Source organism: Micromys minutus (genome assembly GCF_963924665.1).
Source record: "Micromys minutus genome assembly, chromosome: 2".
Lineage (NCBI taxonomy): Eukaryota > Metazoa > Chordata > Mammalia > Rodentia > Muridae > Micromys > Micromys minutus.
In genome coordinates this window covers 55,876,192-55,899,849 of record NC_137971.1, presented here as the reverse complement: position 1 = coordinate 55,899,849, position 23,658 = coordinate 55,876,192, and the positions used below count along the sequence as shown (strand labels likewise).

General features: G+C 50.6%; 1 protein-coding gene across 1 annotated transcript; it reads right to left on the bottom strand.

Annotated features, from left to right (window-relative positions):
• Positions 1 to 14,500: 14,500 nt before the first annotated feature.
• Positions 14,501 to 16,862, bottom strand: MRGPRG (MAS related GPR family member G). Its single transcript, XM_080911290.1, has 2 exons — positions 16,832 to 16,862; positions 14,501 to 15,415 (listed from the first exon to the last, which is right to left on the bottom strand). Exon 2 carries the CDS (start codon positions 15,379 to 15,381, stop codon positions 14,512 to 14,514), a length of 870 nt encoding a protein of 289 aa, XP_080767416.1. The 5' UTR covers positions 15,382 to 15,415; positions 16,832 to 16,862; the 3' UTR covers positions 14,501 to 14,511.
• Between the last annotated feature and the right edge of the window lie 6,796 nt (positions 16,863 to 23,658).

Sequence of the window (23,658 nt, the reverse complement as noted above, 5' to 3'; positions counted from 1 at the left end):
GGGAGGTGGTGAGACCCGCTCGGAGGTGGAGCTAGGATGTGCCCTTGAAGGGGCTCTTGGGACCTGCAGCCCATTAATTCCTGGCAAACTGGATCACAACAGTACATGTGGCCAGACGGCGGAGCAACAGCGCCCCCACGTGTCGCTGAAAGGAACCCCAAGTACACCAAGTGGCTCTGGCCTTTGGAAGGCAGATTAGCAGTTTTATTTCAAGCAATGCACCCACCCAAACAAATTGACATCTGCACAGAAAAATGTGTGTGTTCTCTATGGTTTCGTTCACAGACACCCAAGGCAGAAGCAAGCTGCCAATGTTTCAGTGTGACAGAAAAGTCCCAGGGCATCGGTCAGAGCAGACATCCCCCTTCCTCTCCCCCAAATGCCTTCCTCCGCTCAACAGCAAGCAGGAATCTCACGAGCTCTCTGTAGCTCAGAAGAAGCACAAAGGAATGTCTACCTACTAATAGTTACAACCAATTTTTGGAAAAGGCAAAAGTGTGGGGAGAGAAAGGGGGGAAAGGCAGGGACAAGGTGGACCCTTCAAGACCCCAGGGTTGGTCTTAGTGTCCAGAGTGTTTTGCAGTCGGACTTCGGTGGCAGTTACACCACTGTGGACACACAGCCACACACTGTCAAAATGATGTGTGTGAACAACCATCGTACCCCCATGGGGCAGTTAGCTTTAAGTGTTAGCTTATCACAACCTAGACTCCCCTGGGAAAAAGAGAATCTCAAGGATGGAATTGTCTACATGACAGCTGCAGGGTGGGGGTGGGGGCATTTCTGTGGGAATTGTCTTAGTAAAGCCAGTCGATGGCACACTGTAGGTGGGAGCTCCGGGACGATGTGAGACGAGAGAAGTGGAGCTGAGCACAAGCAAGCTGCCTGCCTTCATTTCCCTGTGCCCTTGACTGAGGCCGTGACGGCTGTGACTGGCTGTTTAGTTGCTGCCTTGGCCTTCCTGGTATCTAGGAATATAAACTGGAATTGTAAGCCGAACTTAACCTCTCTCTCCTACATTGCTTCTGCCAGGGTGTTTCATCATCACAACAGAAATGACACTAGGACAGCACAGAAAGCCACACCGAGGAAACGATGGAAAGGAATGTTAGTGACAGGAAGCTGTCTTCCAAAGGAACATGCACGGAGGGGCTGCGGGAATGGATACAAGCTATACAGTTGGCAGTGGAAAAGCCCTGGAGGCCATACTGCTCCATGTCAGACCTGGCCCTGTCCAGAGCCAGTTCCATCCCAGTAGATCTTGTGTCTGTCTAATCATCAGGGCCCGGCTCTCTGGAAGTGGGAAGGGACCACAGACATTGGGACACTAGCAGGCAGATCTGTGGTGGCTGTCTTAGGGTCTCACAAAACAGGGGATGGGCAGGAGAGAATAGATGTGGCTACTTGGCATTTTCAGTCTCTGACACCGAGCCTCAAGCAAGCATCCAGCAAGACCATGAGTGTAGACTGACATGGCTGGGTGAAGGACCTGTCAGCATAGGGGTAGCTGGGCACTAGGTGTCAGGGGTCCTCTCCCCTAGGCAGAGAAATCCAAACCTCAGGTATACAGAAAGGGGGATGGGTGGCATCCTGACCTATTGGAGGCCGTACAAACCCCAAGACAGGCTGGTAGTCCAAGTTCAGCCCTTGATGTCTCATCCTGCTAACCAGAGAGGAAGGGATGTAAGATGGCCCAGAACGATGCGGGTGAGACTGTAAGGCTCAGAAGCAGGACAGGGAATGGTAGAGGCCCTTCCTGAGCCTTTGTGAGTCCATAACTCTGGCCTCAGGAGGGAGGGTCCACTTCATTCCTGAGGTAGAGGGGGCACGTGGGTACATGCGAGAAGAACATTTATGAGGCAGAGAACAGAGAAGAGATGGGGTAAGCATATCTGCCCTGGCTGTATGGAGGGCTGCGATAGGAGCCCCAACTTCCATGCCCACGTGTTATGTGTTTCCAACAGGATGTTCTTTCTCAATCTACCCTCCTGCAGTGTGTGTGTGTGTGTGTGTGTGTGTTTGCACACGCAGGCCCCAGATCAACCTCAAGTATTGTTCCTCAGGCACTGTCTTACTGGTAGAACTTTCCAGTTAGGCTTGGTTAGGCTGTCTCACTACTAAGTCCCAAGGATCCTCTTGTCTCTGCCTCCCAATCGATGGGGTTGCAATGTATGCCTCCACAAACAGCTTAACGACAGGTTCTGTGATTCCTCATACTTTCACAGCAAGGATTTTGCAAACTGAGCTCCCTCCCCAGCCCAGAATTTGGGATTCTTATCCCTCCCACCTCCTACAAATCCAGCCAAAAACATAGCAGAATCATCTAGAGTGATGAAAATAGGCTATGAGCAAAGTGGCCTGGGGTGGCTGCCACCAGCCACACTCCAGTGCATGCTGAGGGTATGGTAGGCAATCCAAGAACTCACTTTAGCACATTTAAATGTCAGTTTGAACAGCCTCAGGTGGCCTGTGGTCACCAAGGCACACTTTGCTTTGTGACTGGGACCTTGGGCTCAGTTGGGGCACTAGTTGTAGGTGGCAGTGATCCAGAGTTGTACTGAAGTTGTCCCATTACCCAAAAGTACATGCAAATTTGACGGATCCCCATCAAGATGCATGAATTTACCCAGAACTAGAAAAAGCCACCCTGATATGCAGGTAGAATCTGCCGGCATAGAGATGCACGGAAAACCAGTCTTGGTAAGCGTGGTCAGCTGACTTTTGATAGTGGTGGCAGAACGTGTCTGTAAGTTAGGCAGTCTTTTACTAGAGAGGAACAATGTCTGGCCACACCCTGAGGGATGTCCCACCCCCCATTCTACCTGTCACACATAAATAAAACTAAAACAATTTAAATGAACTCTCCCTGGGGCTGAGTGGGGTGGGGCAGGGTGGGGTGGCTCACAGCCACCCTGCAATTGACAGGGTTTCTTTGACCACTCATTCCACTTGTGCTGTGTCTGTCACTGAGCAATGCTGCTGGCTTGCAGGCCCTCTGGACTTTGAGATCCACATGGACCACAGACATAGGTATCTGGGCTCCAGTCAGGGACCCATCATGCCTGGTGAGGGGTAAGAGCATCCTGACCCTGCATGCAGGGCTTCATTAACATGTTGGGGATTGTCCTGCTTTGGACCTCTCAAAGGTGGCATGAGCTATAACTTAAGCTGGATGGACAGGCCTGGCCTACGTTGGAGGCCTGTGTGTCCTTGCTCTTTTTCCACACACTTGACAAGGACAGCTGAGGTGAGATAGGGTGCTGAGAGCTACAGGGTGCCTGTGACAAGGGCAAGTCCTAGAGAAATGCAGGGTTTACCTGCCATAAGCCTTTGGCTCATAAGCCTAGGGAAGCAAGATCAGTGTCCAGAAGGGTATGAGCATCATGCCTTACAGCTGGTCAATGCCCAGGTGTCATGAATTTGACGAGGGTCAGGCACTGTACATGCCTGGGGATCACACCTGGTAGTGAGAGAGGCTGAGTCCTATCTTCCAGACTGCTGTCCGGGGGAGCACAGAAAGATGGATGGGTAGTCCACCTGGAGAGCCCTCCCTGCCTGCTGTCTCTCCAACAGCTGCAGCTCCTGTGTTTCCCGCCTCTTTTGGTACCAGGGAGCCCAATCCTGAGATGGTACTGAACAGTCCCTGGGTCCAGAGACGGGGCCAAAAAGATGTGGCCATCACTTACTCCTAGGAGAAACAGATGCTGCTGTGACAAGGACAAACAATGGGCCAGCCAGGACGGCTGTCCTCAAAAGGACAGCTCCTGACTCAGCCAAGATGTGACTCTCACCAGATGGAGGTGAAAGACAGACACAGTCGCAGGTCACCCTGGCACTGGGTGGCCTGCAGGTTTCCGGCTGGCAGGCCTCGGATGTCCTTGTCCCTGCTCCAGCTTCACCCTGGAGAATGTGAGGAAGAGATGGGCTGGGGTGATCTGTCTTGCCTGACTCATGGGATGTCAAGGTATGGATGCAGTGAGGCTCCAAACGGACTGTGTAAGCTTGTGCTGCATGAGGTCTCCGATGGAGCTCTGGGGGTGGAGCTCTGGGAGGTGGAGCTCTGGGGGTGGAGCTCTGGGGGTGGAGCTCTGGGAGGTGGAGCTCTGGGGGTGGCGCTCTGGGGGTGGAGCTCTGGGGGTGGAGCTCTGAGGGTGGAGCTCTGGCTGAAGAACAAGCTTGGTACTGGGAGGTTGGAATTGCCAAGCCTTCCCTATCCCCCATCCAGGTAAGATCTGTTCCTTCCCAGAAGCCACCAGCTCAGCTGCACCCCCACAGTCACACCTGCTCCTGGCTTCTGTGGCTCATAGATCCTCTACCTCAGGCACTGGCCCTCATTAGCCAGAGGCTCCCAGGGGCAGCAGGTGGGTTTTCCATTATCTTGCGTGGCTGCTAGCCTCGATTCTCACCCTGCTGTGTCCCTTTCCTACTTGGCTGGAAGCACAGGAGTTTTCCTCAGCCCAATTGTTATTCTGGTCCTCATCTTCTCCTGCCCGCCAAGGCCAGGAGCTGGCCAGAGACAAAGGATGTCAAGGAACTGGGAGCCCAGGTCTCCGAGGGACAGTACATGGAGCCTAGCCTCCCAGGCACCAACAAGTGTCTGGATGGGTCCAACCTGGGATTAGAGGCTCAGACCCAGGACTCACGTCTGTGGGGCACAGCAGGTCTCACTTCTCAGAGACAGAGCACACAAGTGCTAGCCGGAAGATGTAGCCCTTGTTTGTGAGGCATCTTCTCGTGGGGAGATTGGCTCTACTGAGGCCAGATGCTCAAGGACATTTTGCTAGTGTGTCCTGTGGAGACTGTGCCTGGGGTATATATTTCCATTTTAAAAACACCAAAACTCTGAGTCCTCAGCTGGATGAATGTTGATGATCATTATGGTGATGAATGCTCATAGTCCCAGAAACTGGGAGGCAGAGAAAAGAAGATCCAGAGTTCAAAGTCAGCCTAGGCTATACACAGGGATTTTGAGACTAGCCTAGGCTACACAAGACTCTCCCTGCCCCAGAAAAAGACAACAACAAAAACAACAACCACAAAAAATGAACAACAAAAATCTGCACTTCCAATTCGTCCATATGCATTGTCGTGTCTCTAGTGACCTGACCATCACCCTGACCAACACATAAAACACTGTCTCCACACCCCCAGCAAACCGCACATACCTGCAAGCATTCTGTTTTCATGACCACAGTGGTGGCCAGATTACTATTATTTACAGATGGAAAAGGCAAAGCAGAGAAGGTTACACATGCTCGCTCCAGCTGAGAAGCATCAAGCCTGTCATCTGAGTCTAGGTCCCAAGAACAATGCCCCACCCACATGCTGCCGAGAGTCGGCTGTCACCTACACCTTGCCTTGCTCTCTACCATGGGGGGTGGGGTGGGGATTCATGCAGGGCCAGTGACAAGGGTCAGAATAGCATCTATGGCAAACTTGAGACCCTCCATGTCTTAGTCTTCATTTCCCTGGGCTGACCCAGCTCCATCCCAGCTACTGCTCTCAGGGCGAGTTCAACTCATAAAATGGACTGGTTCAGCCACGGGGCTCTCCCTATGGCTTTTTTGGGTCCTTGGCTGGTCACCAGGTGTCAGGCTAGCACTGGAACTGCCAGCTTGTCACCTGAGAATATGCTCGGCTACCTAGGGCACCCCATGGCTCACTAGAGGGGCAATGAGGGCCATAGCACCCCAAATCCTCCTAAGACCTTCAGAGCAGTGAACAGCCAGGACTCACGAGACCTCATGGCCTCAACTTTAGATTCTTGACCACACCTAACTCACCTAGGCCCGTCAGTTTATCTATCTTCCCAGAACGCATGGCAGCTCTGGGCTCTGGACGACCTCATGGGATTTGGCCTGCAGTTTTAGTAACTTGGTGCTGCCTGTTCCCTTAGGCATGGCACTTCGATCTTTACAGAGAGCCTGCCGTCCTCCTTCCTGTCCAGGTCCTGTGCAGCTGCTTCTCTCAGATGGAGAAACTGAGGCACAGAGTCAGGATTGTCTTCAGCTTCAGGGTCCCCACCTCAGGTGCTCGGCTGCCATAATTGTCTAAAAACAGGGCTGGGGTGGGAGTGGTGGGCTACTCCGGCATGGTGCTCCAAAGACTCCAGGACCCAGTGATCTCTAGTAGTCAGGATCCTTGGCTGGCACAGGGAAATGATGCAGGAGCAGAAAGCCCAGTGAATCTGAATAGCCTCCAGGAACCAGAGCTCCCTGGTAGACAGGCAAACAGTTTGTGTGGCTGCCTCCTGCAAGGTGTGTTACATAAAGGCTGGCATAGATTGAGCAACAGCCATCACCCTTGCTCCTCCTGGGCTTTGGCCATGGAAAGTGACAACCATGGCTTTCCTAGCACAGGGGAGCAAGAGACCCTGATGGCTCCATCCCTGCCTCAGTCCTCATTACCCAGTACCACCACCCAGAGCCTGGAGTCCCTTTACGTCTAGAACTGCAAAGAAGGCCCGTTTCTGTGCAGCTGCAGCAGGGGGCAAGAGCCATTGGCACCTGCCCCTCCCTTAGTAGCTCTCGTGTGACCCTGGCCTCCCTTCACTGGCCAGCACTGAAGGCCTTGGGCCAGTCTTACTCTACACAATGTGCTCTTAGAAACCTCTAGAGCCAGGGCAGAGCCCCTTCTCTCTCAGGAGTCATCTCAAAAGGTGATACTGCCTCTCCCCACACATGGGCACTGAGACATCAGCCCAACTGACAATGGGAGGCAGTGTGTCCTTTCATATCAGGTGCAAGGCTGACCTCCCTTTAAGGCTTCTCAACCTTCCTGAAACTGCTACCCTTTAACAAAGTTCCTCATGTTTCAGTGACCCTCCCAAATATAACATTTCGTTGCTACTTAATAGCCAATCATGCTACTGTTAGGAATATCTTCCTCAAAGGGTCATGACCCACGGGTTGAAAACGGCTTCCTAGGGAGCCTGCACCAGCCACTGACCTAGAAGCTCAGCACCCTACATTGCCTCAACTAGGGAAAATCAGCTTGCTGACTCCCAGTTGGACCCAAGATCCTGTCTATACCTAGCATGTGTCTAGCCAAGTTCTTGACCAGTTCCTGTCATAAGGAGATATGTCTAAAGAGCACCTCAATATCATTCCAAATCTCACCAATACAATACTAAGTTAATGATTTAGAAACAGCCCCTTTCTTCTTAGAGTGAGCTAAGCTGGAAGTCTCAGTCTGGGAGAGGGCTCCACAGGAGGAGGCATAGGGTGTGAGGTCTTCGAACACACTTCTGACCAGCCTGTTGGGCTTCCCTGCTCAGGAAGTGTATGCAGTCCCCTCACCTCTCTGGCAGAAGTGCTGGCAGAGAGTGGTAGCAGGAGTCATCCAGACGAGGGAGCAGGGCACTGTTTGTGGGTGCAATGCAGCATCCTGTCCAAGGCACCTCAGGGCTGCTGGAACTATCTGCCTGCTCCCATCATGACTGCTATCAGCCTTTGAGGCTGAGAATTGCTGGGGGACAGCAGACCTGAGGTGCCCCTCCAACTTCCGGGCCAGTTGACCAGGTGCAACTCCAGGGAAACTTCGAAGTCAGCAGAAACCCCTACAGGGTCCCCAGACTCCTCCCTACGTGGCTCCAGACCCTCGGATTCCCAGTATATCTCAGCAGTGTAGCCACAGGGGTGGGACAAGGCTGCGCGGGGTGGGTTTTGAGGGGAGGGGTGATGCACACTCACCGTGCAGCACGGCATGAGGGCAGAGGGCAGAAATCTCCTCCAAGCTGGTCCTCAGTTCGCCACACAGCTCTGCTAGCTCCAGTGGGTTGGGTCGCCAAGTGGGCTGGCCCCGCCTCTAACTAGCCTCTCAGAGCCAATGGCAAGCAGGACTTGACTGCCCCGCCTCCAGTGGAGGCTTTTCCTGGCGGGATGGCAGCTACCGGCAAGTGTGGGGCTGCGCAGAGGGCGCGTGGGGCACCGGACCCAGGGCTGAGCAGCTCACTGCAGGGATGCAACCTAGAGACTTACAGCAAGAGACCCACAACGGCCACGTGTGTGGTGTCTGGGAACACGTGTCCCCTCCGGCAGGATTCCCTGCAACCTTCCTCTGGGCACCCAGCCCGACCAGGCTGCAGCAGGAACTGCCTTGGTAACATCTGCTCTTACCTAACGCCAGGGTTGACTCTGCTGCGGCTGATTTGGGTAGGGGGCTGCAGAAGAAGACATGACTCCTTAACTAACACCAAAGGCCCCACTGACAGGCCCCCCAATTCCTCTGTGGCCTTTCTGCTCCAGGGACAAAAAGCCTGAGGCACAGAGAGGGTGGGTCATCTGTATTGTTGTGGGGTTTGCACTGTGTGGGCTCCTCCCACCAGCAAGCCCAACCTTTCTCCGCCCCTTTCCTCTTTTCCCTTCTGTCTGCTGTCCTTTCTCTCCTGTAGCTGCCCAGGAGGTCTCTTGAAAGAAGCACCATGCCTGCTCCAGAAAGGCTCCTCAGGAGTGGTTGTTGGGTTGGGGGCAGTTGGACAATCTCAGTGTTTCTCTGTTGTACCTACAACATCAGCAAAACCGTCCCCGGTCCTCCAGTGTGGAGATCTGCCTTTGTGCGTCTGTGTGTGGTAAGGACTGGCTTGCTTACTTTTAGTTCTGCCCCTGGAACAGACTCCTGGGCAGCGAACCCCAGGGCACAGGGAAGAGTGGTCAGGCAGCAGGATCTTGGCAGCAGAGGTTGTTCAGTATGGCAGCCTGGAAACAGGAAACCTTAGAGGCCACCTGCCGACAAGACTCAGACTCTCTCTGTGCCTCAGTTTGCCCGTCTTGTAAGGGTCAAGAGGAGTGACCTTTGGAAAGAGATGAGTGAAGTTTATAGTACAAAAAGCCTTAGTAAACATGTGGATGCGCTTCTCTCTCACCTGACTCTCAGATGCTCCTCCTGGACATTGTCCTGTTACCTAGAGCATATGTGTGGTCACTGACTTTCCCAGAGGATTGTTCTGGCCATTGAAGGAGGACTTCTGGAGATGGGGACTTCCTATCTATCCACAGTTCTTGGGGGCACTGTGGCAGAAGGAGGCAGGACATAGGAAGCACTGTGAAATGTTCACTTTGTCCGTCCTTGGTGTTCTTGGGTTTCCAGGGCATCCTGAGTCCAGTAGCTGTGGCTGGAGTCCTAGTATCTATCAAGAGGACACCTGCATGTCCCTGCCTGTCCTCTGCTTTGTCTGACAGCAGCCTGTGCTCCTTCCTTCCCTCCCTCCCTCCTTCTCCCTGAATCCCTCTCTGTTTTCCCACTTACTTCTTCCTTGCTGATCTTCTCTGTCCCTTCCTCTTCCCACTACTTCCTGCCCTTTCCTTTCCTCTATTTGGCATTGCCTGGACGCCTAGCAGGCTTGTTGGGCAATCATGACAGTATCAAGTTAGAGGCATGGCTCCTGACTCCATGATCACTTGAGCTCACATTTGTCCTTGGCAGGCAACGGGCATACCTTAGTCAAGTAGTGATGGTGGTGATGGTGAGAATTGGCAATGGTGGTGATGAGGAAAGCAAGATGATTGTCGTGGTGTTGATGGTGGTGAGAGTTTTGATGATGGTGCTATGGTAATGGTGCTGATGGTGCCCATGGTAGCAATGGTGCTGATGGTGAGGACTCTGGTGATGGTGTGATTATGACAGGGTGAAGGCTGTGTAGTGGCAGCGTGTGGCCCTGGCTAGTCCCGTCCTTACCTGAGAAAAGACCTATCTCCTGGGTCATCTTCCTGTTTTGTCAGGTCAGTTTATCCAGCTTTACCCCAACAAAGTGTGGCCCCAAATAGAAATTTGTAGCCTCTTAGAGCAAGGAGGAATTATTTGGAATGGGAAATAACAGCCCTCCCCCCAACTCTACTCCAGAGTGGCTGTTCTGTGTTAGGTGAGAATTTGGCCCCCTTCCCTGTGCATAGTCTAAGCAGCCCCATAGTATAATAAGGCAGTAATGAAGATGGTGTCCTGCCAGACCATGCTAGCTCCACAGGGAGGCCCCATCTGTCTCTTTGGCTCTCCTGCCTTTGGTGAGAATGGGTCTACCTACCTCCCCACAGAAAGCTGCCAAACATCCTTACTCAGCGTCTCCTAGGTACCTCCTGCAGACAGCCTCTTCCAGGCCATTAACTCTGCCTAGCCACCTGCTAACCATTTGGAGATAGGGCTGGGGCTATCTCTACCAGGCCTGGGTCTCTGGGTAGCTTAGATTCTCGGGCTCACATAGGGTACTCTGTAGAGCCAAGGCTCTGAGTATCACAGAAGCGGAAGGATGGGCCCTGACCCTATCGCTGCTGAGAATTAGATACATTAGGTACATCCCTGGCTGTGCCTCTAAGTTTCTTTCCCTATTGGAGCTATGAGGCTAACATGAGTAGGTTTCTAACCTGCTGGGAATTCTGTGTGGACAGTTTGTTACCCGTTAATCATAAAGGACAGGATGTGGTGGGACACATCTGTAATCCCAGCACTTTGGAGGCTGAGGCAGGAGGAATACTACAAACTGGAGGTCAGACTGATCTACACAGGGAACTGAGGGCCAACCAGGGCTACATATTTGTTGCTATACAGATGGGCTGTAAATCTTTCACCAAGAGCCAACCTAAATTCAAGGGCAACCTGTGACCCAGTTTATCTCCTTGGCATTCACATGTCTCTCCTGAATCACAGGGCAATCTGATAGCCAGGAGGAAAGTGCCTTCTGATGTGCCTTGGGGAAGTTTGTTCACAGGTAGCTCTGAGCCCTTATGACCTCCAGCACTCTAGTGAGGTCTGACACTCCCAGTAACCGCCCACTCAGCCCTTTAGACACACTGTAAAACGATGTTGTTCTCTTTTCCTCTTAAAGGAGCCCAGATAGTCCGTGGATCTCTGTCATCGATCCTCCCTTCTAGGAACCCCAAGCTTTAGCATTTGCTACATTTACTGACTGTGGCATATATATATATATTCTTATAGTAAAGTGCTAGTTATACAAGCATGAAGACCGGAGTTCCCATCCTCAGCACCCACGTAAGAAGCTGAGTGTGCTACCGCTGTAATTCAAGTACTGGGTGAGCAAGACAGAAGGATCCCTGAAGCTCACTGGCCAGCTATTTCAGCCAAACCAGTGAGCTCCAGGGTTAAGAAATAAGATGGAAGGGCTGGAGAGATGGCTCAGTGGTTAAGAGCACTGGTTGCTCTTCCAGAGATCCTGAGTTCAATTTCCAGCAATCACATGGTGACTCACAACCCTCTGTAATAGAAGTTGATGCCCTTGTCTGGTGTGTCTGAAGACATTGACAGTGTATTTTATACATATAAAGTAAACAAATAAATATTTTTAAAAAGTAAAAAGAAAGAGGATGGAAAGTAATAGAGAAAAAAACTCCTTGGCGCAGTAGCTGTGGTGGCAGGTCCACACCCCTAACACCACACCAGGCCCAGTATAGAGTTGCTGGAATCAGGGAGGCCTGAGAACATGGTTACACAGAGAGCAAACCTGAGTTCTGCAGTCTGTGTCAGTTACCAGCTTCTGACTGAGAAGCTCCCAGACCTCATGGCCAGCACAGTCCATTTCTACCAGTCCTATTATTTCTTCACTCGACAGTATTCTCCACTGAGTATGTACCCACCCACCCACCTGTCCATCCATCCATCCATCCACCCACCCACTCATCCATTTATCCTTCCACCTACCCATCCATCTACCTATCATTTATTCATCTACCCATCTACCTACCCATCTACCCACCCACCTACTCACCCACCTACCCACATATCCATCCATCTACCTACCTACCCATCCATCCATCCACCCACCCACCCACCCATCCATCTATCCATCTATCATTTATCCATCTACTCACCCACCTACCCACATATCCATCCATCTACCTACCTACCTACCCATCCATCCATCCATCCACCCACCCACCCACCCATCCATCTATCCATCTATTGTTTATCCATCTATTCACCCACCTATCCACATATCCATCCATCTACCTACCTACCTACCTATCCGTCCATCTATCCATCCATCCATCCATCCATCTATTCATCCATCCACCCACTTATCCATCCATCCATCCATCCATCCATCCATCCATCCATCCATCCATCCATCCATCTATCATCCACTCATCCACTGGATGTGTGCTTCCTGGCTCCTCCCCATCCAGGGACAACATGACTGCTGCTTGTTGGCTCTGAGCCCTCAGAAACAGACCTGATAGTGGAAAATGCAGAATCAAGCAGGCAAACATGCTAGCTATAGAGGAAGGAACCCACATCAGGCTTCCTGTAGTGGTGTGTGTGGGGTTCAGGGGGGAAGGGTCTAGACAGGTAAAAAGAACTGAGAACAGATTGGACACCAGGAACCGCAGAGTCACAGAGCCAACAGACAGCACCCTAGGTAGGGGCAGAGACAAGCAACAAGGTGGAGGTGCCAGGTCAAGTGGGGCATGATGCACAGGGCATCTCTGCCTGGCTTTGGTCTCGAAGGTTAGGGTAGGCTACCTGTTGCTAAAGCCTGGCTCAGCTGTCCTGGCAAACTTCTGTGTCAACTGTAGATCTGGCTGAGAGCTGCTAGGTGACACTCTAGAGGTCATCCAGCTACAGAGGTGCCAAAAGACAGGAGCCTAGCCACCCCGTGATGGAGTTAGGTCTGTCTTGCATCTGTTTCAACATAGGCCAGACCAAGAGCAGCCTTGACACTAAAGGATAGACATGGCTGCTGTCTCTGGACTTTGCCAGCATCCTCATACCCAGCAGTGGCCCAGGAAACACCAGTCCTGTGCCCCACATCTGTCTAGACGAAGCCATTTACCATATTCCCCAAGGCTGTCAGCTGCTGAGATAATTCACCTGTCACCTCTGTCTGGCTCACAGATCAACAGCCCTACAGGGCTGAAGGTCTGTGACCTTGGGCAAGAAGGATGCAGCTGACTTCAGGCTTGTTCTCTCTCCTTATCCCAGGAGCAAGCCTTCCAGGAATGGACCACTCTGTTCCTTAGTCTAGTGTGAAGGGCACAAAGAGTAGGCAGCTTTTCCCCACCCTGCCTCCCCAAAGCAGCTTCCTCCACTGGGTCCTCTACCCACCCCTCTTGAATCCATGTTGACCTTTACTCCCAGATTCCCTGTTAGAGCCACTCAAGTCCGGAGGGCTCCATCTCTAGCTTCATCAGCAAGCTGCAGGGCCTAGTGAGAAACTCTGCCCCCCAAAATGTGAATGGCTCCTAAGGGATAACGATTTGAGGTTGGTCCCTGGTCTCCATTTACATGTGTGTGCACCTACATGCACATCCACACGAGCATCTGCACACGCACACACACACAAGGGAGGAGTTTTCTGAGGGTGTCTATCAGAAAGGTACATGACCGAAACATTTTTTATGCCAGAGGTTTCCATGCCCCTGGACAGCATGTTGGTGGCTTATTTTCCTGATGTTTTGGGGGAAGATTTGAATGTTGTCCTTTTCATTTTTATGTTATATGTCTGGGTGTTATGTCTGTGTGCATGAAGTAACTACAGAGACCATCAGAGGATGACAGATCCCCAAGAACAGGTGGTTGTGAGCTGCCATGTGGATCTTGGGAATTGAACCCAGGTCCTCTGGAGATACAGCCAGTGCTCTTAACAGCTGAGCTATCTCTCCAGGCCCAGAGCTTGACTGTTTTAAGAACGACGATGGAGGTAGGTTGTTTTCTGATTTTTTAAAATTTTAATTATTAGAGAACCATCATAAAATGTACAAAATGATGGGTATTTTGGAAGCTTGGCTCTCTTTTCTCGAACTATAGGTTAAGCTGACTGGCAAGTCAGGTGGAGTCTGCAGAAAAAGCTTGAGTGAGCACAGTCCTAGAGGAGCTCAGAACTGGGGATGGAATGGCACTGTAGTGTCTCTTGGGGACGCCTGAGAAGCAGAAGTACCCAGGAGGCAACAAGTTGAAGTGACTCTGGGTTCAGGACAGACTGGGTCTATTTAGTGATGAAACAGCACCACCTTGTGGCCCCTGTGAGTAGTAACACCAGGCTGGAAAATTGGGGAGGCAGCAAGGCCAGTGTCATTATCTGGATAGTGAGGTTTAGCAGGGAATGTTGGGGTGAGGAATGAGACCCATTAGTCGATGCATCCGACATAAGGCCTCAGTGCCCCCCAAGATCAGAGAATGCTCCCTAGGAGCTGATGCTGTAGTTCCAGTCACCTGACCAGTCTACGACAGGAGGAAGCAAAGCTCCTGGTCCACTGGAGTTGAGGGTGAGTTTTTTGTTTTTGTTTTTGGTAGAATGCTGTAGGGGAGGAAGGATGTAGGACCCACACCCTCACTGTAGCTCTGGGATCTTCCTTCATGCATCTGCCCCACTGTCTGTTCCTGTCCTCTTTGCTGTCTCAGGTACATGTTCAATATGCAGCCTGGCCCCTTTCCCTTCTCCCCTGCTTACAAGAGGAAGCCACAAAATCCTCAGGACCAGAGCTGGACCATGGCAAGGGTTTGAGCAAGACTGGGATGCCCTGGCAGCTATGAGGGCAGGGCAGGTGGGCGTGTGACAGCCACTTGCTACACGCGGCTCATGGGCAGGGAAACCCTCCCAAGACTTGACTGGGGCTCTTCCCCTAGAGCCCTGTTTAGGGCTACCTGCAGTGGCTCCCTCCTGAGCTGCCTGCCCTTCATATAGTACAAGAGGGGCTTTGCGCTGCTGTCTATGCAGGCCAGGAGGATGGCCAGTGGGAAGAAGAAGGGGAGCAGGAATTTTATGACTGGCCGTAGGCACCAGTAGACAACCAGGGGGAGGCGACAGAAGAACAGAAGGATCCCGGAGCACTGGGCCAACTTGCAGAACTTGGGGGGCGGCTGTGAAGAGCAGCAGTTCCCGAAGATTAAGAGAAATGTGCTTGCCCCGCACGCCGTGCCAGCCAGCACCGCTAGCCAGACGATGCTGGCCCAGTGGTACTTGAGGCAGACCAGCAGACTCATTCCGTTGTACAGCAGGCCACAGGCGTTGGCCGGTAGCAGCACGGCTGGCATGGTTAGTGCCCAGATCGCCAGGCAGAGGATGACTGAAGTGTACCGGGGACGGCAGTTGGGGTTGCAAAAGGAGGGGAGCATGTAGGTGAGGCAGCAGTCCGCACTGTAGGCAGCCAGCAGCCAGAGCCCCACAGCGAACCACAGGAAGGTGACTGCGAAGTACAGTGTGTCCTCTTGGCCTGACACCATCTGGGCAACAGAGAAGCCAACTTGGCAGGAGAGGAAGAGGAAATCAGCAGCAGCCAGGTGCAGCAGGTAGGTGTTGAAGGGGCCCTTCTTCATGTGGAGGCCGAGGTGCCAGAGCAGCAGGCTGTTGCCCACCAGCCCTGCGAGGCTGACTGTGAGGCTGAGGAAGAAGAGCACTCTGTTGAACGTGCCCCAGATGTTGAATATGGAGAACATTCTGGCTGGCTTCCGTGGGTGCGCTGGGAGGCCCCTGCAAAGGGTGACAGCGTTCACTCTCCAGCTACTGTGCCCTGATGTGCAAGAAAGATCATGAGCCTGTAGCTTCCAGAGTCCCAGTTGTCTCAGACCCCTTCCTGGCTTCGTGTGATTTTGGCCAGGGCACCCCCTAACAGCTGCTATGCAATTCTCTGCCCTCATCCTGATTAGGAAACCCTTTCTGAGTTAGGAGCCCCCTTGTAGAGGCCCACCACATTCAGGCAAAGGGGCCACAGGTGGAGGGACTCCCTTTTCTTTTTAATTGTGGTACTGGTGTGAGGGCTCTTCCTCCAAGATTCTAATCATACCCACCCCAGGGTGCCTGGTATAACCCCAGCACCCTCTTTCTGTGCTAGGTGAGGCTTTGAGAGATTTTCCCTGTGCTGTCCTGTGGGACTCTGGCTAACTCTGAAGGCTCTTATCAGTCTGGAACTTTGACAATGGGTCTCATGGCCCCAAGTCTTCTTGGGGAGCAAGCAGCAAAGTTCCTGGTGCCCTCATGAAAGTGTCTCAGAGCAGTACCTCTTTTCACAGGGCCTATGGTGGACCTTGTCCAAGGTCCAGGGATGTACCGGTAGTGTGGACCCAGGCTCTGGGGCCAGGGACTTCCAGGGAGGAACAGCAATAGGAAAGGATAGACAGAGGGAGGGGTAAGGGGGTGGAGAAGAGAGAAGGACAGACAACAGATATGAGAAATGGAGAATAAAGGCAGAGATAAAGAGGTAGGGACAGACATGGGAAGACATAGAGATGGAAAAAAAATGGAAAACTGAACACTATGTGCACTTTGTGTATGACCCTCAATCTTGACCTGGGCTGTGTCCCCTACCCAGGAGATTACCCTAGCTACCTCTGCGCTGAGACCCCTATCAGACCCCGCTTCCTCCCACAGGACCAAACCTTCTGCAGTGTCCTGAGAAATATCACCTACCATCTCATTAGCAAGCATCCTTCCTGGCACCTCCAGAAGATGGTGGCTCAACTTACCAGGCCAGCTGTCAGAGTGCAGGTCCTCAGGACCTTAAAATTAAGGACTGGAACTTCACTCATCATAGTGGTGACAGAGGCAAGACCCTTCCCTCTGTGATCCCAGGGGTGTTAATCCAGACATCTACTATTGTGTGGATTCTGGCTGGTGGAGGCAAAGCTAGATCTGAAAGGGGGTGCAGTAGGTGGGTTGGGGCATCTTCCTCATCCTTGTTCTCCAATGGACCCGGAGCTATGAGTTCCAAGCCTGAGCCTCAGCTTCCAAGGCTCCTTTAACTGCCTTCCCTATAAGGTCCCTTTTGGAGAACATCCTCAGAGCCACCCGCATCCCCTTGAGAGCCAGGCAGGCAGGTGTTGTAGAGGGTAAGAGGAGGGGTGCTCCTTGCTTGGGGGAGCAGGTAGAGGGACAGATTAACCTTCTTACCTGCTGACCGCCTGCTGACAGTGACTGTCTCCAGCTCGCTCAGCCCACACTTGTTGTCTTGAACTCCTCCTGGTCCCTAAATCCCCTCCTGTCCTCTGAGGCTGGCTCCTGCCAGTTCCCTAGAAGTGGGTGGGCGTGTCACCTTTTCATGGGAATCAAAGGAATGAGTTCAAACAGAGCTGTCAGTGCGAGAGGCTCCTCCTCTTCATCTGGGAGATGAAACCAGAGAGCCTTGCACACCACCCATTCTAGAATGATCCTTGGCCTTAGGTGCTTAGGACCAAAGAAAGAGGTGGCATCTGTATAGACGGATCAGTCGGTAAAATGCTTGTTATGCCAGCACAAGAACTTGAGTTTGAATCCCCAGCACCCATAATAAAAGATAGGCATGATGGTGCATGTGACCCCAGTACTGGGAGACGGAGACCCGAGGACTCATGGGACGACTTGGTATTCAGCTTGCTGTGCCAGTCAGTATGTTTGGTGCAAAGTCTTATCTTTAAAAAATAAGGGCTCAGTGGGTATAGGTGCTTGCCACCAAGCATGACAATCTGAGTTCAATTCCAGGGATCTATTTAGAAGAAGAAAATTGCTTCCTAAAAGTTTCCCTCTGATCTGGACACACGTGGTGGCACATTTGTGTGCGAGCGCACACACAGAGATAAACTTAAAATGTATTTAAGCTGAGTATGGTGGCCCACACCTTTAATCCCAGCACTTGGGAGGCAACGACTGACAGATTTCTACAAGTCTACAGGGTTCCAGGTCAGCCAGGGCAGGACAGTGAGATGTTGTCTCACAACAAAAACAGCATGGGATTTAAACAATTTTTTAAGTGGAGAGTAATTTAGAAGACACACACCCAGTGTTGACCCCTGGGCAGCACCTGCACCTGCACAGATGTGCACATAAACTCACGTGGCAGTTGGAGAGGGACAGGGAGAGACAGACAGAGCTAGGGCTGCACAGTGAGATATTTTGGAGAACTTACTGGCAGAGGAAGGTTCTGGGGAGCTGGGCAGCCAAGCATTGAGTGGATTAAGACAAAAGCATGCTCTCAGGCCAGATAAATCAGTCTCTAGTTTATCTTCAGATTTCATCAAAAGCCAGGCACGTCCTCCAAGTCATCCAGCACATGTGCTTTCGAGGCGCTGTGTTATGGTTTGTTAAGAAAATATGCAGGAAAACCCAGGCAGCTGTGGCTCAAGATGACTGCTATCATGTCAAACAGGACTCATATTCTGTCCTCTGTGGGATGGACCCTTAAAATACACACAGGCACTGTACAGCCCCAGATCTCCCCAACTTATTGCTCTGGTGGGGCTTTGTTGTTCTTCGGGGCTTTGCTGTAGTGTGCTGGTACTGTGACGTGATCTTCTGGCGTTTTAGAGGAGGCTACAGCAGCAGAAAAGCCTGTGTACCTCTGAAGCAGGCAGCAGGGAGACAACAAAGGACTTGGTACATCTCCTGTGACAGTGACCGCTTAGGGCTTTGATCTTGGTTTTCTCATGTGACACAGAACTGATGCTCCGTTTTGATGAAGTACGGCCTGTGGCTGTCACTAACAGCTGCTGTGTGACTATGACCAAAAGTGCACATGTGATTTAACACCTCAAGCCCTGGGCTAGACAGATGGCTTAGGAGCTGAAGGTCTCATGGCTTCTGGAAGACCTAGATCCAGTTCCTACCATGAGGTTTCATGATTGAACCAACTAAAGGGAGAACAGACTCATCCTGGGTATCAGAATGGGAATGGACTTCCTTTGTACCCATGTAAACCCCAATGTATCCTATCTCAAGCATTCTGAGGTCACCAGCCTACCTGTTTGTTCTATGAGTCCATTGGATCCTGCTTGGCATGAGTGACAAACTGCCAAGCTTCTGAGACTATCTGGGAGGTCCCCAAGGGCCTTTAGGTCCAGAGACAGCTAAGGTCAGTATCCTTATGTGATTAAACCTTAACCCCCACCTCCCAGCCCTATCTCAGTGCTGCCTGCTGACCAGGGTACTCAAACCTGGAATCATCCATGAGTCATAGGACCCAGACTCTATTTCTTCCCCTTCCCCTCTCCCCAATTTTAAATTGTGTGTGTGTGTGTGTGTGTGTGTGTGTGTGTGTGTATGTGTGTGTGTGTGTGTGTGTGTGAGTACTGAGGTCCAAAGACGACTTGTGGGAGTCAGTTCTCTCCTTCCACCATATGGGTTCTGGAGATTAGACTCAGGTTGTCAGGCTTGGTGGTAATACCCACTGAACCATGTTACCATTTCTGTTGAATAGCACTATCCTCCCATTCTTTGAGCCAAATGGCTGCCATCTTTATGAGGCCAGATGTATTTGTTTGACAAAGATCATTTCGGATGCACTTGTTAAGTTAGAAGTTCCCTCATAGAAAGAGGGACTGGGGAGGGTCATGGGAACCTTACCTCAGTATCCAGCCACCACCCCCAGCCATTTGTATGCATTTCTTCCCAAACTGCACGTCTTTGGGGGTCTAGAGTAGGGTGTATAATCAGGAAGGCTGTGGGGAGGGTTTCTGTCTGCAAGGCTATTATCCATACTGGGTGCAGGCTGGGGGAAGGGGTGGTGGAAAGGGATCAGCCTGGCCTATGCTCTGTACATAAGCCAAATGAACTCATTGGTTCCCCATTGAACTTGGTTGTTGTTGGGACATTGGGGGTGGGGGGAGATGCTTCTTAGATCCCTTCTACAAGCAGAAAATTCTTGAGACTGCCCCCAGATCTTTCCAACTTCTCCATTGTCCCAGTTAGTCCTGGTAGGACTTGGGTTTGTTTATTTTGGTTCAGTATAACTCATATGACTTAGGTGTCTTAGGTGATTGGTGGTCTGAGGCTGGCCTTGTCATTGTCATTGGGTAATACTGTGGGAAATGTAAACAAACTGTACTGTGTTTTTTTTTTTTTAATCCAAGGATTACATGAGACAACATTTTTCTTTTATTTGTAAAAAAAAATCACGTGGCAGAAATTGGGACTCCTCCAGGCTCAGCACTGTACTTTTTTGTACTCTGCTCAAAACCTCTTTCTACTTCTCTACTCAGTTGCTCTAGTCAGTCAGTCACGGAAGAATGGTAGGCTGGGTGCTGACCGTGGACAGTGAGGCCCAGAACTCTTTATCAGAAGTAAAAACGCAGGGGCACCCAACTGGGTGCACTTGCCCCCTTGAGCAGGAGTAAAGCTTGCCGAATGCTTCAGATTGGATTGTGTGGTAATTCCTTGGGACCCAGGAACTATTTCTAACAATATTGATGTTAGATTTCTGAGGCAGCTTAAGGAGAAAGGGTGGGGGTGGGCAGAAAAGAGATCAATTAGCCTGGCAGAGAGGAGTGTTTCCTTTCAAACATAAGGGCAGTCACAATGGGAAAGGGGTGTTTGCCAAATGGGAAGGGGGTACATCAGGTTTACATAGGAGGTTTGGGGGATACACCTGCTAGGGCTACATGCAAGCCTGCAGTTTCTCTCTCCTGGAGTTGTTTGTCCAGATAAAGTTGTTTGTCTTTAGAAACTGCCTTGTCCTGGCTATGGGGACGAGGGTCATAGAAAGCAACTGAGTTTGGCAATGGGAATGAAGGGGAAGGGGTTGGAGTTTCAACACAGGGCCTTGGTCAGGGTCTGGCAGATTTTGTTCAAGGTTTATTCCAACATACCCCAACTCTTAAGAAAGAAAGAATGAGTCAGAGAGGATCAGGTTTCCAGATACAGAGCTGGAGTTTGTGGGAAAATGCCTTCCTGCTGAATGTGAGCAGAGGTCTAGGGGTGAGGAAGTTCTGTAGGCACAGTCTAGTTCAGAGTCCATGAAAGAGGGGGTCCTCTGGTCACTTAGCAGGAGAGTTTTAACTAGATTGATTGTAATGGATCATATCATGGTTGCCATGATTTCCTGGAGAGACTTTTGAGAAATAATCAATAAGAGAGCCAAAACATGATTCGGTTATAGAGTGAAACAGAGATTGCTCAGGAAAGTAGAAAGAGTGTGTGTGTGGGGGGAGGGAGAGTTGGATAAACTGGTGAGAGGAAGTGGGTATAGCATCACAGTGACTAGTCCTGCTGCCAAGAGTGCTGCCCCAGAGTGGGCCAGTACAAGCAGTAGGAGGCCAGGGAACATTAAAGGAAGGGAACAGGACTATGTAAAGAATTGTATCTGGCGGGAGTCAAAAGTCTCTGCAGCCAGTTTCTCCATGGTGTCCAAAAGGTTCTTTTGCAGCTATATGAGAATCAAATGGAGCTCTTGTAGGGTAAGACACATGAAGAGAGGTGGGATATCTGTTTGGGTACAGGGTGGAGTTTAGTAAATAAACATTTAAAGGGAAAACCATAAGGGTACAGATAAAGAGCAAAGCTGTGATCAAGGGGAAGAGCCAGAGTGGGAGGAAACCAAAAGCCCATACACAGGAGGAGACTTGTGGTTGATATTTTTTGGTCTGGACCCTGTTGAGCAAAGCCTCAGATCAGAAGGAATTGAGTCAGGCTGTACTGGGCAATAGTCCCCAGCCATAAATAATACCTTTGTCCTAGCCTGACCATTCCATTCCACCTGCAGGGACCAATGTAACCCGGCTCCCAGTCAAACTACAAAACAAAACAAAACAAAACCAAAAAACCAAAAACCAAAAACCAAAAAACAAACCCCAACACACACACACACACACACACACACACACACACACTCACACACAAACAAATCTCTAACTTCCTAGTGGCCACCTGTATATGTGTGTAGGTATATATACATGTCCCCAGCCTCTCGATTGTACCCAATCTTCAACAGTTGTAAAGGTTGGAGCCCCATGATATTCAATAGAGCAGTCTCAGTCTGTTGAAGTCAAGTCTGTTGGCTTCTCTGCCGATATTTGGTATCCAAACTGGGGACACACTTAGGGTCTTCTGGGCAGAAAGTCCCCCTTCTTTCCTTCACAGGGTCATTCCTCTGTGAGCACGGTCACCTTGTAAGCTTACTATATAGGCTAAACAGTCACCAATCTGACCTCAGACCTCAGTCTTTGTAGTTTCTGCCTCTGGAGTTAGTGCAAATCTGCTGGACAGACCCTCAGTTCTTGGGTTCGTATTAGTGTGCCCTGTATAGACGCAACTTAACCCCAGTATTCTGCCCTCCTCTGAATCATCTCCATCCATCTTCCTCTGATCACTTCCTCCTAGACTCTCTGATCTCCAGGCTCAGAGGCCTTTTACCATTTGACCACTTTACACAAATTCTACAGGACAAAGTAACTGCCTGCATCTGACTCAGAGACGCACTGACCAGACCCAAATTCCAGGAGCTTCTCCCTCCTCCAGATCTCTCCCATGTTTATCTGACTTCGTGACTCCCTCAAGACTTATGAGTGTGAGGATGCCCTGTGCCTAACACTCAGGTTCCTTTCATCTTTCCCTAACAGTGGGGACACCCAAGTGGGACAAGAGTCTCCACTAGTTCCAACTATCATTTCTAGTTCAAACCAGATTTTTAAAATGGGCTCTAAAATCTCCATATTAGTAAGTTGTAGCCCACTAACCTCATTCAATTATCTGTTCAATATGGCCACAATACTGTCTGAATGATGGCCCCACACAACGCGAAACTTTCAGTTTTGATGTTCTTATAGACCTAGACAACTTTCTCAAACAAAATAGCAAAAGGTCCAGGTCTCTATCCCACTACATGCCCTCATCTCCCACCCCAATCATCTTAACTATTCTCATCCCTCTCACCCAGATCCTGCTTTCAACCTTGACCAGAGCTGGAACTTAATTCAGCTCAGGAGACTGGGGATAGAAGCTACACTGGATCCCAGTGCTAGTGTTTCCACTAGGTCTCCAAGCCTGCCTCCTTAAACTGAGTTAGGACAGTCTTTTTGTTCTTTGGACTTCTTTATGCCTCTGGTCTGCATTTGTTTCTGCCCACCAAGCCTGAATACTCCAGCTCTTATTTCTACTTTCTAGTTACTTGTAAGGCTTTTCAGGTTATCTGTCCCTATGCTGGATTGAATAAGAATGACCCTGCCATGGGCTATTATGTCTGAATGGTTAGTTAGTCATTAGGGACTGGCACTATTGGGAAGAATCAGACCAATTAGGAGGTGTGGCCGAGTTGGAGTAGGCGTGGCCTTGTAGGGGAGTGTGTCACTTCATTACTGAGGGTGGGTTTTAAGGTTTTAAAAGCCTGTGTCCCCCACCCGCTTGTGGATCAGGGTGTAGCTCTCAGCTACTGATCCAGCACTGTGTGCTTCCTTGTGCTCTGCCATGATGATAATGGACTAACTCTGAAACTGAAAGCAAGCCCCCAATTAAATGATTTCTTTTCGAAGAACTGTGTAGATCACTGGGTTCAGTTTTATGGAGATTCAAATGCCTTTTGGATATGAATAATATTTTTTTTTGAAAAATTGTCACTGGCTGTTTTACTTTACTGAAAAAAAATGGCTCTGGAATTTGACCTGCCACTTCAGACCCACGAATATTTATCTCAAAGTTCCTGTCCGGGGTCGGGCTGGACCCTGACTCCGTGTCAGGGAGGAGAACAACAAAGTGGCTGTGGAAAAGTGGTGCTACGTGCTTGAGAACAGTGAAGAGGTAAACTCAGCCAATAGAGGCTACTATTGTTTATCTCAAGGGATAAAGATATCTATATAAAAAAAGCAGCTAGCAGGGTGCTCATACTTGGAAAGGATAAAAGGGACTGTCTGTCCATCTAAAATATCACAACACCTCGACAACATAATTTACCATGGCTGCTTCAGCTAAATTCTGTTAGATGATGTAAACCTAAACTTAATGATGATTATAATAAACAGCTCTACATGCTACACAAA

What these genes read in the sequence shown, in the direction of transcription:
- MRGPRG (XM_080911290.1), bottom strand. Translation starts at nt 15,381, where the DNA reads ATGTTCTCCATATTCAACATCTGGGGCACGTTCAACAGAGTGCTCTTC.